Source organism: Microcebus murinus, chromosome 9, assembly GCF_040939455.1.
Source record: "Microcebus murinus isolate Inina chromosome 9, M.murinus_Inina_mat1.0, whole genome shotgun sequence".
In the NCBI taxonomy this organism is placed as follows: Eukaryota; Metazoa; Chordata; class Mammalia; order Primates; family Cheirogaleidae; genus Microcebus; species Microcebus murinus.
This window is the reverse complement of record NC_134112.1, coordinates 613,741-628,814: the sequence shown is the minus strand read 5'-3', so window position 1 is coordinate 628,814 and position 15,074 is coordinate 613,741. Positions and strand designations below refer to the sequence as shown.

The 15,074-nt window shown below is 37.6% G+C and overlaps 1 protein-coding gene across 3 annotated transcripts in view; it reads left to right on the top strand.

The window, feature by feature from the left end:
- LANCL2 (LanC like glutathione S-transferase 2) overlaps nt 1–15,074 on the top strand; it is a 71,985-nt gene that overhangs the window by 21,518 nt on the left and 35,393 nt on the right. For all 3 annotated transcript variants that reach the window (XM_076006238.1, XM_012786294.3, XM_076006239.1), the window contains exons 2-5: nt 5,167–5,284; nt 11,474–11,681; nt 12,547–12,694; nt 14,329–14,475. In XM_076006238.1, coding sequence (XP_075862353.1) covers nt 5,167–5,284; nt 11,474–11,681; nt 12,547–12,694; nt 14,329–14,475 — 621 coding nt within the window. The remainder of the gene's footprint in view (nt 1–5,166; nt 5,285–11,473; nt 11,682–12,546; nt 12,695–14,328; nt 14,476–15,074) is intronic.

Genomic DNA, 15,074 nt, shown 5'->3' with positions numbered 1-15,074 from the left:
TCAATAGATGCAGAAAAAGCTTTTGACAAAATTTAACACCCTTTTTTGATACAAACACTTAAGAAAATAGGCATACAAGGGACATACCTTAAAATGATATAAGCCATATATGACAGACCCATAGCCAACATCATACTGAATGGGGAAAAATTGAAAGCATTCCCACTTAGAACTGAAACCAGACAAGGCTGCCCACTATCTCTACTTCTATTCAACATAGTGCTGGAAGTCCTGGCTACAGCAATCAGACAGGAAAGTGGAATTAAAGGTATCCAGATAGGGGCAGAAGAGATCAAACTTTCACTGTTTGCTGATGACATGATATTATATCTAGAAAACCCTAAAGATTCAATCAAGAAACTCCTAGAACTGATCAATGAATTTAGTAAAGTCTCAGGATACAAAATAAATACACAGAAATCAGAGGCATTCCTGTATACCAACAACATCAAATTGAGAACCAAATCAAAAACTCAATTCCCTTCACAATAGCAACAAAGAAATTAAAGTACCTAGGAATATACTTAACCAAGGAGTTAAAAGACCTCTACAGGGAGAACTATGAAACACTGAGGAAGGAAATAGCAGAGGATGTAAACAGATGGAAATCCATTCCATGTTCGTGGATCGGCAGACTCAACATCATTAAAATGTCTATACTACCCAAACTGATCTACAGATTCAATGCAATACCTACTAAAATCCCATCACCATTCTTCACAGATATAGAAAAAATAATTTTACTCTTATGGAACCAAAGAAGACCCCGAATATCAAAAGCAATTCTAGGCAACGAAAACAAAATGGGAGGCATTAATATGCCAGATATCAAACTATACTAGAAAGCTGTAGTTATTAAATCAATATGGTATTGGCACAAAAATAGGAATATTGATCAGTGGAACACATCTGAGAATCCCGATATAAAACCATCCTCATATAGCCATCTAATCTTTGACAAAGCAGACAAAAACATACGCTGGGGAAAATAATCCCTTTTCAATAAATGGTGCTGGGAAAACTTGATAGCCACTTGTAGAAGGCTAAAGCAGGGCCCACACCTTTCACCTCTCACAAAACTCAACTCATGGTGGATAACAGACTTACCTAAGGTATGAAACTATTAGAATTCTAGAGGAAAATGTTGGAAACACTCTCCTAGACATCGGCCTAGGCAACGAAGTCCCCAAAGGCAATCCCAGCAGCAACAAAAATAAATAAATGGGACATGATCAAACTACAAAGCTTCTGCACAGCCAAAGGAATAGTCATGGAAGTAAACAGACAACTTACAGAATGGGAGAAAATTTTTGCATCGTACGCATCCAATAAGGGACTGATAACTAGAATATAGTTAGAATTCACGAAAATCAGCAAGAAAAATTCAAATAACCCTATTAAAAAGTGGGCAAAGGACTTGAACTGAAACTTTTCTTAAGAAGACAGAAGAATGGCCAACAAGCATATGAGAAAATGCTCAACATTTCTAATCATCAGGGAAATGCAAATCAAAACCACAATGAGATATCACTTAACTCCAGTAAGAATGGCCTTTATGAAAAAGTCTCCAAACAATAAATGCTGGCGTGGATGCGGAAACAGAGGAGGACTCCTACACTGCTGGTGGGACTGCAAACTAGTTCAATCTCTGTGGAAAGCAATATGGAGATATCTTAAAGCAATACAAGTGAATCTACCATTTGATTCAGCAATCCCATTACTGGGCATCTACCCAAAAGATCCAATGACACTCTACAAAAAAGACACCTGCACTCGAATGTTTATAACAGCACAATTCATAATTACAAGGCTATGGAAACAGCCCAAGTGCCCATCGATCCAAGAATGGAGTAATAAACTGTGGTATATGTATACCATGGAGTACTATTCAGCTCTAAAACAACGGTGATATAGCACATCTTATATTTTCCTGGTTAGAGCTGGAACCCATACTACTAAGTGAAGTTTCCCAAGAATGGAAAAACAGTCACCACATATACTCACCAGCAAACTGGTATTAACTGAGCAGCACCTAAGTGGACACATAGGCTCTACAGTAATAGGGTATTGGGCAGGGGGGAGGGGGGCGGGGGGAGGAATAGATATATACATACCTAATGAGTGAGATGTGGACCATCTGGGGGATGGTCATGCTGGAAACTCAGACTTGTGGGGGGTGGGGGAGGAATGGGCATTTATTGAAACCTTAAAATCTGTACCCCCATAATATGCCGAGAAAAAAGTGTCACTTCCTAATATCAAAAAAAAAAAAAAAAAAGACAAAAGATGTGGAGGCCAGAGCTGCTACCCAAGAAACAGAATTTGCAATTCTATACAACCAAAATAACAGTCTGCAAATTAACATTCCAGGTGCAATACAAAATTATCTGATATATGAAGAAAGAAGAAAATGATTTAGGGAAGAAAAATATTTTTCTGTCTGCCTTTCGGTGTTCTTAGCTGGGACAGACCCCTGTAACAAAAGGCAAATTAGCAAGAGGAAAACAAACAAAAAGTTTATTCCTGTGTTTATTTTATAAATATATCAGGTATACATAGGGAATGAGTAAATATCAAAGGGGCTTAGAAATTTTACTTACATTGCATCATCTTCAACAAAATATAATAAATTTTTAGAGAACTGACAAGACACAAGAAAAAGGGCTTTGAGTTTCTGGTAGGGGCACATCATTGGAAGGCAAATGAATCAAGTTTGCTATGTAAATTTCTTTGGTGCCTTTCCCAGCTGAAACCTTGTAAAGTTGTCTTCACTGGTTGAGGGCGAGCACAGAGGCCTTTATAAATGTATGTCCTGCTTTTAGGCAAATGGAGGAAGGCAGAAAGCTTTCTTGTATCTGCTTCTCTGGAGCCGTCAGCTCAAAATAATTCTTATTTCAAAAAGACATATTTTGAGATGGCATATTCTGCTCTCTTTCATAAGAAACACATTTTCAAGAGAAAAGAAAATTAGTTGGGCCTAATCCTGAAATGAACCAGATAATGAAACTAGCAGACATGGGTTTTAAAGTGACTGCTTTTACTCTCCTCCATGAAGTTAAACAGAATATACCTTTGATGAATGAAAAATGAGGAAATCCTAGCAGTGAAATAGAAACCATAAAAAAGAATATTATAGATATTTTAGAACTAATAAATACAGCATCTGAAACTAATAAGTCACTGTATGGTCTTAGTAGATGAATGGAGAAGAAAGAAGAGAGAAAATGAGTGAACTTGAAAGTAGATCAATAGAAATTATGCAATGTGAAAAATAGAGGGGAAAAAAGATTCAAGGGAAAAATGCAGGGCTTCAGGGCCCTGTTGGATTATCTCAAACTGTCCAGCATATGTATAATTGGAATCATAGAAGGAAAGCAGAGGGAGAATGGGACAGAAAAAATATTTGAAGAAATGATAGTTGAGAATTTTAAAAATCCAATTAAAGATAGAAATTTCCAGATACAAAATGCCTAACAAACACCAAGAGGAATAAACACAAAGAAGCCCAAATCCAGGCAAAGATAAAGAACAAATCTTGAAAGGAGCAGAATAAACAGCACATTATATACAGGGAGTTTGATAAATGGCTGATGCGGAGACCAGAGGAGAATGAAATGTGAAAGTCTTGAAGGAAACCACCATTGAGAATTCTTTATTCAGTGAAAATATTTTTCAAGACTGAAGGCAATGTAAAGATGTTTCCAGATTTAAAAAACACCACCACCTAAAAGGGTTTATTAAAGTAGACCTGTAAGGGATAATTTTTCCACTTCCTTGTAGCATAACTACGAACTAGCATGACTAAGAAACTAAAGAGTGACCTTTGACTAGTTTTCAATCTTGTACATAACTGCAAAATAACATGACTAAGCAACTATAGAATAACACATGACTAGACCACGAGCTTGAGCAGACTTTGTAACCATTTGCTTCTGTAACGTATAAAAGCCCCCATGCTTAGACCCCATTTTTCTCAGAATTTGGAGGGGAGACCCCTCTGAGCCTGCCAGGGTAATAAAAGCCAGTTTTGCAGCACTCCCGCGTGGCGCTCATTTGTTCCCCAGCCTGGTTTGCTGTAACAGGCCAGCACCACAAGAAATGGCAAGTGAGATGATACCTGATAGAAACTAATATTCTAAGAAAAGAATGAGGATGAACTTTGAAAATGGTAGCTATCTGGGCATATGCAGAAATTGTTTTTTTCTCTCTGCCTTTTTATCTCTTAATTTGCTTATTTTTAAGCAAAAGTTGCAGCATTATGTTGTAGGATTTATACCAACTGTGAGAGAAAGGACTAAGGGTGGAAGATGAGCCCTGTGGTTTCAAGGTTTTATATTACTAACTGCAAATGGATTGTGAAAGCTGTTGGATATGTATTGTATCCTCTGAGCAGCTAAGGCTATTGCATATTTCTCTTGGGATTACCAGCAATAATAATAAATACCTATTTTCTTTGCTCTTAGTAGCCTTGGGTCATAATACTTTTAAAATGTTTTATTCTTTATTAATCTAATAGGAAAACCATGGTACTTGTTTTTAGCTGCATTTCATTAATCACTAAGTGAACATTTTTTGCATATGCTTATCATTTTATATTTCTTCTGTATGACGTGCATTAAAAATTTGGGGTCTGTTTCTGTATTGTGTTCTGTTGATTTATGATATATTGGAAATATTTCCCCTTTGTCAGTAGCTTTTAAACCATCTTTCTTATGTTCTTTATCTTATAGAAGTTAAAATGTTTTTATAGTCATATCCATCTTTTTTATGGCTTTTTTCTTTGGTTTCTGCAAGTCATTTTTTGTAATTCTACTTATGAGTTACAGTCGATGTAGGGCATTATCTCATTTAAAAAAATCCTTATAAAAGCCAAAGTAGTCTAGGCATGGTGGCTAACACCTGTAATCCCAACACTTTGGAAAGCTGAGGCAGGAGGATTTCTTAAGTTTAGGAGTTCAAGATCAGCTTGGACAACATAGCGAGACACCAACTCTACAAAAAAAAACAAAACAAATTTTTAAAAAGTAGACTTCAGCGAATGAAGCATTGAGATGGGCCAGGTAAAATAACTTTTTTGTGTTATGTTCATACAACTTAGACTGTTAAAGTGTTTCTTACAAATTGGCTTATTGTGCAATTTAAATTATCTCTTCTTTTGGTTCTCAGATCATTCATAATTTCACAAGGCGGATCCAGACCAAAATCAAAGATCTTCTGCAGCAGATGGAAGAAGGGCTGAAGACAGCAGATCCACATGATTGCTCTGCCTACACCGGCTGGACAGGTAAGAATACAGATATAAGTAACTGATGTGTTTTATTCTTAGATTATGAGATATAAGACTTGGCTTTGAAATTTTCTTTCCTTTAAAATGTTAAAATTTTATGCCTTTTAAATGAAATCTCAATCTATGTCTTTAATTTTATTTCTAAAGAAATGCTTTTTGCCCAAAGATTGAACTTTAATATGTAGTATGTCATATTTTTATAACATTATTTATTTAACATAATATATAGCTGTCTGTGAAAATGTATAATAAGAGGCCGGGCACAGTGGCTCACACCTGTAATCCTAACACTCTAGGAGGCTGAGGCGGGAGGATCATTTGAGCTAAGGAGTTTGAGACCAGCCTGAGCAAGAGCGAGACCCCATCTCTACTAAAAATGAAAGAAGTTAGCTGGACAACTAAAAGTATATAGAAAAAATTAGCCAGGCATGGTGGCACATGTGTGTAGTCCCAGCTACTTGGGAGGCTGAGACAGAAGGATTGCTTGAGCCCAGGAGTTTGAGGTTGCTGTGAGCTAGGCTGACACCACGGCACTCTAGCCCGGGTAACAGAGTGAGACTTGTCTCTAAATAAATAAATAAAATGTATAATAAGAACAAACTGGCCTTAGGTTCAATTTTTAAAAAGTTTTTTGTTGCTTTTGTCTTTGTGATAAGTTGTGGTTGAATGGGTTCTCTGGTCTCTTACATAAACTATTTAACCTACTACTTGTACTCATTTGTATACATAAAGCTTTTATTTTAATGATAGCAGTTAACTAGTAATATACTTCACATCAAAAAACATAATATCAAAATTAACTTGCCTTATTAACTAATTTTTACATTCTTACTATTTTACCAGATAACCAGGACATCGTAATAGCTATCTGGGGAGTATTAATGCCATGAAAGACAGATCTTCTTCTCAGGGATTACTCTGAAGTCTGGTTAAAGCCCTAATGACAATTTAATTTAGAGCCATTTCTTGCTAAATTTTTATAGCAAGAAATATATAGCATGTATACTTGTGTCTATATGCTGTTTACTTCATAAACAGCATATAGACACAAGTATACATGTTAAAAGTCACCACAAACCAAACATTATGGTCCTTACAATGTTGTATTTATATTCATTTATTATTTGCCTATTATGCATATAACATGTACTTAGTGACATTAAATATTTCAAACTTACAAACTTATTTCAAACTTCAAACTTATAAACCTGGAAAGACATAGAGCTAGTTCACTTATAGGACCAAAGAAATGTATTCTAAATCTAAAATTAGATAATTGTGGTTAGCCTCAAGTAAAATACAAACAGTATCTTAGAAGGAAAATAACATAGCTCTTAGTAGCACAGGTTTCCCCTAAAAAGTCTTTTATTTGCAGTATTTCCTCTTGTTGTAAGGGTTTTTAATCCCCTGGGGGTTAGGCATTAAACTGGCTATGCATCAGAATCATCTAGAGAGCTTTAGAATAAACTAAGATTCTCAGCCTCTAGCCCAGAATAATTATATTAGGAACTCTGGAGATGGAGTCCAGAAATCAGTATTTCTTAAAAATCACCATCTGAACCAGACATGGTGGCTCACATCTGTAAACCCAACACTTTGGGAGGCTGAGGTGGGAGGATGACTTTAGGCCAGGAATTTGAGACCAGCCTGGGCAATGTAGTGAAACCTGATCTCTATGAAAAATAAAAAAATAGCCAGGCATGGTGGTGCGCACCTGTAGTCCTGGCTACTGTGGGGTCTGAAGTGGGAGGACTGCTTGGGGCTAGGAGTTCAAGTTTACAATGAGCTGTGATTGTGCCACTGTACTCCAGCCTGGGGGACAGAGTGAGACCCTGCCTCTATTTTTTTAAAAATCCCTATCTATTGCCATCTTTTGGAATCACTGGTAGAACTGTCATGGAGGTATTTGGTTTCAATGATTTAAAGTAATACTTAGGGCCTTGGGGTTCAGGTAGCAGTACTGAATCTGCTTAAACCCATACCCTCCCTAAAACTATACAATATAGGAAGAAAAATAAATGAAGCGCCCACAACTTACTCCTTCAGCAAAACTATGAGACAGAGAAAACATACAAATAATGTTAGGTGAAAAACAAACAGCATCCACAGTAGTGTAGCAGGTGAGAAAAGCCAAAGGATCTGGGAGAGGCATAAGGAGTGGGCCACAACCTCAGTGAGAACTTTGTGAGTGTATCTGAGCGCAAAGTGGGCAGGTAGTGCAGGGAGAGGCAAGGGTAGAAGGCACGGAAAGCTCACAGGGAACAGAGGTTATGGACCTTTGAAAAAGGCACTGCTTCTAAAGAAGAGGGGCTAACTTGTAGGCAGCAGTGGCACCCTGGTGACACTGGCTAGCAGTGCATGGAAGGGAGGGAGCAGCAGTGATGGACACTCTCCTGACACAAGAAAAGATTTGAAAGTCAAAGGGAATCTGCCATCAAAGGTTATCAGATATTAAACTTGTTTATCATTTAGCAAGAAGAGGATACCCTCCCTTGTGAACTGGGAAAGCTGCTCAAACCTTTTTCCTCTTCTAGGGGTTCTTCCTGTTAATAGTTGATCCAGAAAAATCCTATATATTCAAATTTTAAGAAAAGATTTATTGCATCCATGACATAAGGAAAAGAAAATCACAATTTCTCAATGGAAGGAGAAAACACACCAGGAAAATGCCACAATGTATAAGAAAATGGCAGCACTTTCAGTCTTGGTTTTTAACTTAGTTAAGCAGTAAGTTCACAAACAGACATAAAGGAACTTGGAAAAGAGACTGCCAGACCACACAAGCACATGAAATAATAACTGACAGAACCAAGAAAAGAAATTGAAGGAAAAGACAAAATCATTTCAGAAATGAAGACCATAGGAGCAAAGAAAGAACTAAGACCACAGAAAGCTCAGCAGTGCCATAAAGAGTATAGCATTCTCATTGTCTAGGAAAGTTTCAATATTTGCTGAATGAATAAATGACTAAATCAAATTGTTAAAGGGGGGAAAAAAGCAAAGAAAAAGCAACAAAAACAAATTGAAGAGGGACTTTAGTTTTCTGGTCCAGCATATAAGGAACTTAGAAGTCACCACTCCATTGTGACAGTAAGTAAAAAGTAGAACAAACTGAGAAATCAGCAGTCTTAGATCCATCAGAGAAGTGAGGTCATAGGGCAAACTGCTGCACCAGAAATTGGAGAGACAGATAGGGGGATGCAGAGAATTAGTCATGCATTGACAACTGGGAGACACTCTGAGGAATGTGTTGTAAGGTGATTTTTTAAAAATATATAATTTATTATTCAGTTTATTTTCAGAATATTATGGGGGTACAAACATTTTGGTTACTTTATCATTGTGCTAACATCACAGGGTGCACTTACATGAACCTGGCTAGCATGGCCTACTGCACACCTAGGCCATGTGGTATAGATTGTTGCCCCTAGGCTACAACCCTGCACAGCATGGTACTGTGCTGAACACTGTAGGCAGTTGTAACACAATGGCGAGGATTTGTGTGTCTAAACATACAAAAGATATGATAAAAATACAGTATTGTTACCAAGTAGTCAGTGAGGTCTGTGCCTAATGCACATAGAAGCCAACACCATGGTGCAGCCTTTGAGAAAAGAAAAGCTTTATTGTAAGTAGACTGGCAAGGAGATGGGAAAAAATGCTCAACTGTGTCTCCCAAGCTAGGACTGGACCAGGTTTTATAAACCTAGGGTAATGAGGTGTGATCTGATGGGATCTTACAGAGGGGTGATGCCAGGAGGCAATTGTGACTGGACCATGCTGTGGGGTGACGCCAAGGCTCTGTCTGGTTGGATCCCAAACCCTGTCATGCACATCTGCTTCATAATTCATTCCCACTGCTGGATCCGAGCACTCAAGTTCTACCTATGGCTACATGCTCACTCCACCTGGGCATGCTCAAGTTAGGTGATCTCCATCCAACCTGGGGGTCCATGGCAACTGAAAAATAGATCATAACTTTGTTACATAAAGTTGAGACAGATTGGACTGGTGTGATTACAGTATTAAATCTTATGGGACCATGTATATGTGGTTCATTGCCATTGGAAATGTCATTATGTGGCACGTGAGTGTACAACGAACAGAGCAGAAGCCACTGCAGAAACCGGTGCCAGGGTGAAAAACTGTAACGATGAATTGCTAGCAGCTTAGCACTGATAAGTCTGAGAGATTAAAAACTCCCAGAGGTTGAGCAGACAATACAAGGTATTCAGATTTTAAGTTTAAAAACAAAAACAAAACCGCCGGGGACCCAGTCATAGTGAGGCTCCCACACTTCTGTGAGTTTTACCTTTGAGAGGTCTACCAGGTCCTCACAGTGAGTATCTGAATATCGGAGAAAAATCCCCCTCCCCAGTGCTGCTGCCTGTAGGGGGAGGTGGAAAAAACCCTTTAGAAATAGGGCACAGCAAGTTCTTTCTTAACCAGGACTGCCCTCCAGAGCTCACTGGCCTGGAGAGGGAGGTGCCAGCAGCTGGCTCCAGCCTTCCATGCTGGGAAGGGCAGTAACTCCAGCTCTCTCTAGCCATCCTGTCCACCTAGCATGAGGGGCACAGTCCAGGGGCACAGGCTCCCCAAAGACGGTAAGACCTAATCAGAACTATAGAGCGCTTCCTCCCCCACACTTATTCCTCCCTAAAGGCCTGTTCACCGCAGTGCCTGATACCTAGAGCAACATGTCCACCTTTCAACCAAAAAATTACCAAGCATGGTGACCGTTTTTCCCCCTAGCCTCCAGGACTATGAGAATGACTTTTTTTTCTTTACATGTCATCATTTACTTAAAAATACTTAAACATTAAATATACAGAGTTACAGTTTTTTGAGTTCACAGGTTAACCAGATCAGCATCCTGTTTTTAGAGATTTCTGAATCAATGAGGGAGTACTTGTTTGTAAGCCTTTTATAGTGAAAGGCTTTATATGTTTGAAATTTATAGATATTTAACATTTACTGTTGGTTTTCTGTACATTTATAATTTACATTTTTCAAATAGAGAAAACATGCACTCAAGGAGGTGATAAGTAATTCATAAAGAATTTTTTTTCAGAGCCTCCAAATATGCTACTTTCAGATCTGTTGACTCAACATCTTTAAAGAAATGAATAATGATGAAAGAAGGACTTCTCAATAAAAACTTGAAAAGGTGTTAAGGATTAATTTGAAAGAGAAGTGGCATATCTTGAATAGAAGGATTAAAGAAAGAAGAAGCTAGATATTTAGAGAAATTTAAAAAGCAAAATAAAAAATAATAAAAGTCAGAGTAGGATGTTAGACAAAGACTAGGACATTGAAGAACCTCAATTCAAACTTTAAAGAAATGTTTTGTCTTTTTCACCATCATGTCACCTCTGTCAGTACTTTTTTCTATAATATGCTTTATTAAAGTATATATTTATACTGATTCAATTTTTACTTAGCTATCATGTTGACTCCTTGAATCTGAGCATAGGAAGGTGCTCCTTTTAAGAAGCCATAGAGGTCCTCCTCCAGAGATTTTCAGACAAAGACCCTTTTCTGATTCGTTTGAAGATCTGGGTCTATTCTTTAATCTGAAATAAGAAGGTTGGATAGGTGGTAAACTATACCCTCTGCACTGGCTACCTTACTCTACATCGTGTTGGTGTTTAATAAATGTTTCATTCCCTGGTTGGTTGGTCCTTCGGAAGGGTTGTTTGGTAAAGAAAATTGAAAAATTGTGAAAATAGAAAAATTAGGAAGAAGAGGGTATAAAATCCAGAAAAGTAATAATTTAATTTGGAATAACATAGCCAGATATGATTATATGAGAAGTAAAAAGGACCCAAATTAGCTTAAGATACAAAGGTGAATGGATAAAACCTTGGAATGAATGAAAATTAACTGGGAATGAGTGGGAAGTGGCGTATCTTTCCTTGTCTAAGAGTAGGAGGTATTAAATCACTGTGCCAGGACAATTAGCAAGAGAATATGTTTACATTTGTTTTATGTTCTTTCCACTCTGATTTCTCAGTCTTGTTTTTTTTTTTCCATTTTTAAGAAATGTATGATATCTAATTTTTTTTACATTGCCCTTTCAGAACTATAGCATTTATGTAGAAGAAGATATTTCATATAATTACAAAATAATGTCTGGAAGGTAAAAAGGTAATAATGCTTTTCTTTTGGGGTGGGGAACTATTCCAGGCATAGCCCTTCTGTACCTGCAGTTGTACCGGGTCACATGTGACCAGACCTACCTGCTCCGGTCCCTGGATTACGTAAAGAGAACACTTAGGAATCTGAACGGCCGCAGGGTCACCTTCCTCTGCGGAGATGCCGGGCCCCTTGCTGTGGGAGCTGTGATATATCATAAGCTCAAAAGTGACTGTGAGTCCCAGGAATGCATCACAAAGTGAGTTTTTAAACTGGAACTATTTTCTCACAATTCTTAGTTGAAGCTCTTGCTGTAGAAAGATACTAAAAAAGGAAATTATATTTTAATTCATCCCCTATTGCAAACAGATCTCTCCAAAAAGTGAAGAAGTTTGTATATTAATCTTGAGCATAATGGTGGAATCTTATGCTCTCTTTCTATCCAAGCATGTGTGTTTCTTGATTTTGGGAGGAGTAAATATGTTTCTTTGAATTACTTTAATCATTTTTTCTAAGTAATTTTTGGTTGTCTTTAGAGCATGAAAACTATAATAGCTTACATGCCTTAGATCCACTATAATAACTAAATTAATCTTAGGTTCAGCCTTTAAGTAACTGATTAGATATGCCAATGATGAAACAATTAGGGAATATTAGCTTTTATTACACCTATTGGTTTATATTCTTCCTTGAAGAAGCAGAAACCAGGGCTTACTCGTGGGGTCTGGCAGAATATGGTAGTGCATTAATGTTAGTTAAAAGAATCACAAGCTAACTCCTAAGCATTGGCTACCATTTTATTTATAGTAGATTTTAAATTGCTTTCTTTTAATTCTGGATTTAAAAATGAAATATCTTCTATTTTTGGTTTAGAATAGATTTTTAAAAAGTAGAAATTTTGAACAGAAAGATGTTTTATTTTTAATTTTGACATTCCAGAGAAGAATTAGTTATACAGAGAAATTTTTGTTATTTTCTTAAGTGTTTGGTTATTTTTTGAAATCATAGTTTTAAATTTAAAAATGAATGACAGGTAATTCCTAATGTGATGGGGTTACTTAGTGTTTCAGGAAGAAGTAATTTAGACATTCTCTGAGAAAACAAAAATTTTTCTTGTTGGTTAGACTTTTGCAGCTCCAGAGGGCCATTGTCTGCCAAGAGTCAGACCTTCCTGATGAGCTGCTGTATGGACGGGCAGGTTATCTATATGCCTTAATGTACCTGAACATAGAGATCGGGCCAGGCACCGTGTGTGAGTCAGCTATTAAAGAGGTATGTGGGGTTGCTGACAACTGTGGGCATACTCTCATCTCTGCCATTCCTGTTAGCATAGAGTTATTTTAATAGCTAGACTCTTATTCTAGGTAGCAGTAATTTTTTAACCCTTTGCACTTGCTTGCTTTTTTCTCATTATCCACTCGACATTATTCACATTCGACATCCAAGTACAAAGTAAAGCATCTCTTAAAAAGTAAACGATAGCCCTTGTCTTTTGCTGGGAACATTAACAAAAAGTCTGTACTCTTCATTCTTTATCAATTCAGCCATTTTTACTGGAACCAAACAACAGTAGCTTCAGAAAGTTAAAATGTGTATTTCTCTTTCATGAGATACCTAAACTGACTTGCAGTCCTGGCTGCTGTGACTGGGACAGGCTTCTTCTGTCCTGTCCTACCATTTCCTGGGGGCACCCTGTTTGCATGACCAGAGCTCACTTAGCACCCCAGCCTAAGGAAGGGGAGAAGCAAGAGTGGAGGGTAATTGCTTCCTTGTTAAAGGCTTCATCTACAAATTGCCCACCTCACTTGTACTCACATCCCATTGCCAGAACTTAGTCCAATGACCATGGTCAGCTGTCTCTGGCTAGGAGGCCAGATGCCCAGCCAAAACTTCGAGTACTTTACCAAAAGGTTGAGAGGAGAACGGAAATGAGGAAACAATTAGTGTCTTTGCCATGTAGTCATTCCAGACGTGATATTATTTTGATCTAACTAAAATCCTCAGCCTCTCATAAATAAAGCCAGTTCCTCCAGCCTTTCCTGGAAGATGTGCTTGCCAGTTGTTAGGAGGAAAGCATTGCAGGTACAAAGCAACTACAAGTTCAGAACAGTTTTTGTAGGAAATTTTTCTAGATTCGAGTAGCTTTTTCATATAAAGAACTCTTGATTTCTTAGACTTATCTTTTTCTAGTCTTATATTGTCTTCTGATTGCTCTCTGCCTACATTTATTAATTTATAAAGTGAAGATAACTACCACGTTTCCCCAAAAATACAATAGGGTCTTATATTTATTTTTTCTCAAGAAGACACCCAAGGGCTTATTTTCAGGGGATGTGTTTTTTTTTTTAACTACAGTACAACAATCTACATTTATTCAAATATAGTTAAGTCATCTTCTTCTGGAATGTCATCATAACTCTCCAAACCCCGAATTCCATCCTGAATTTCTTGTGACTCTATTTCCTTTAGAACCATTGGCCCTCTTATGTCAAGCAATAGAGCTCTCATGGTGCAGATGAGAAGGGCTGCTTGTCTTCTTTACCGCTCCGCAATCAAATGCATGGGTTGTGCAGATGCACTGTGTAGCCACACCCATCACTAGGTCTTATTTTTGGGGTAGGGCTTATATTGTGCAAATGCTTAAAAATCCTGCTAGGGCTTATTTTATGGGTAGGTCTTATTTTCAGGGAAACATGGTATGTTAGCTGCTAACTCTAAAGAGTTTTAAATTAAGTAATCTCTCTCTCTCTCTCTCTCTATATATATATATATAGAGAGAGAGAGAGAGAGATATCTATATATATATATATATATAGAGAGAGAGAGAGAGACATATTGTTTGTTTTAATTAAACTAGAGCAGGATGCATGTAAGTTTTTTAGATTTAGCTGTCTTATTGTTTCTAGGTAGTAAATGCTATTATTGAATCGGGTAAGACTTTATCAAGAGAAGAAAGAAAAACTGAGCGCTGCCCCCTGTTATATCAGTGGCACAGGAAGCAGTATGTTGGAGCAGCTCATGGCATGGCTGGAATCTACTATATGTTAATGCAGGTAAGTGAGGATACTTGGAAATACTAATACAGTGCAGTATATTAGATCAACTGGAAAATGAAATTATTAGTACAAACAGAGCAGGCTGCATTTAAGTAGTGATCCTACTTTGAATCATGGAAGCTTAAAGTCTGCTCCGTAAACCACGAATAGTGAATCCATGAGAGTACATTCTGCACATAGTTTTGTACCACATTAGCTGTCTGTTGCCCACACTTTTCATCTGTCCTTGTTCTCCCACCAATTGAAGTAGGAGCTCTTTTAATGAGAGAAATCTTCACTAGTTTCAGACTAGGGCAAAGAATTTGTCATATTCAGGTACCCCCAGCTTGCTATAAATTGTATTCTAAATTTTTACCGAGTTTATTGCTGTGGTTATAATCTTGTTTCTCAATCATCCCTGATGCCTACTGAATTGTGTACTTACTCTTCCCTCAGGCAGACAGAGACCCCACAGCAAAAATCGCCTCACCCTGTGCTTGGCGTAAGCGGGAGCCTACAGCTTCAGCTTCGACTGATGGCCTGGACTCCCTCCCTTCCATGCACATAGCCTCCCTGGGTTTTTTTTGTGTTTTTTTTACTTTTTTTTTAATTAAGAC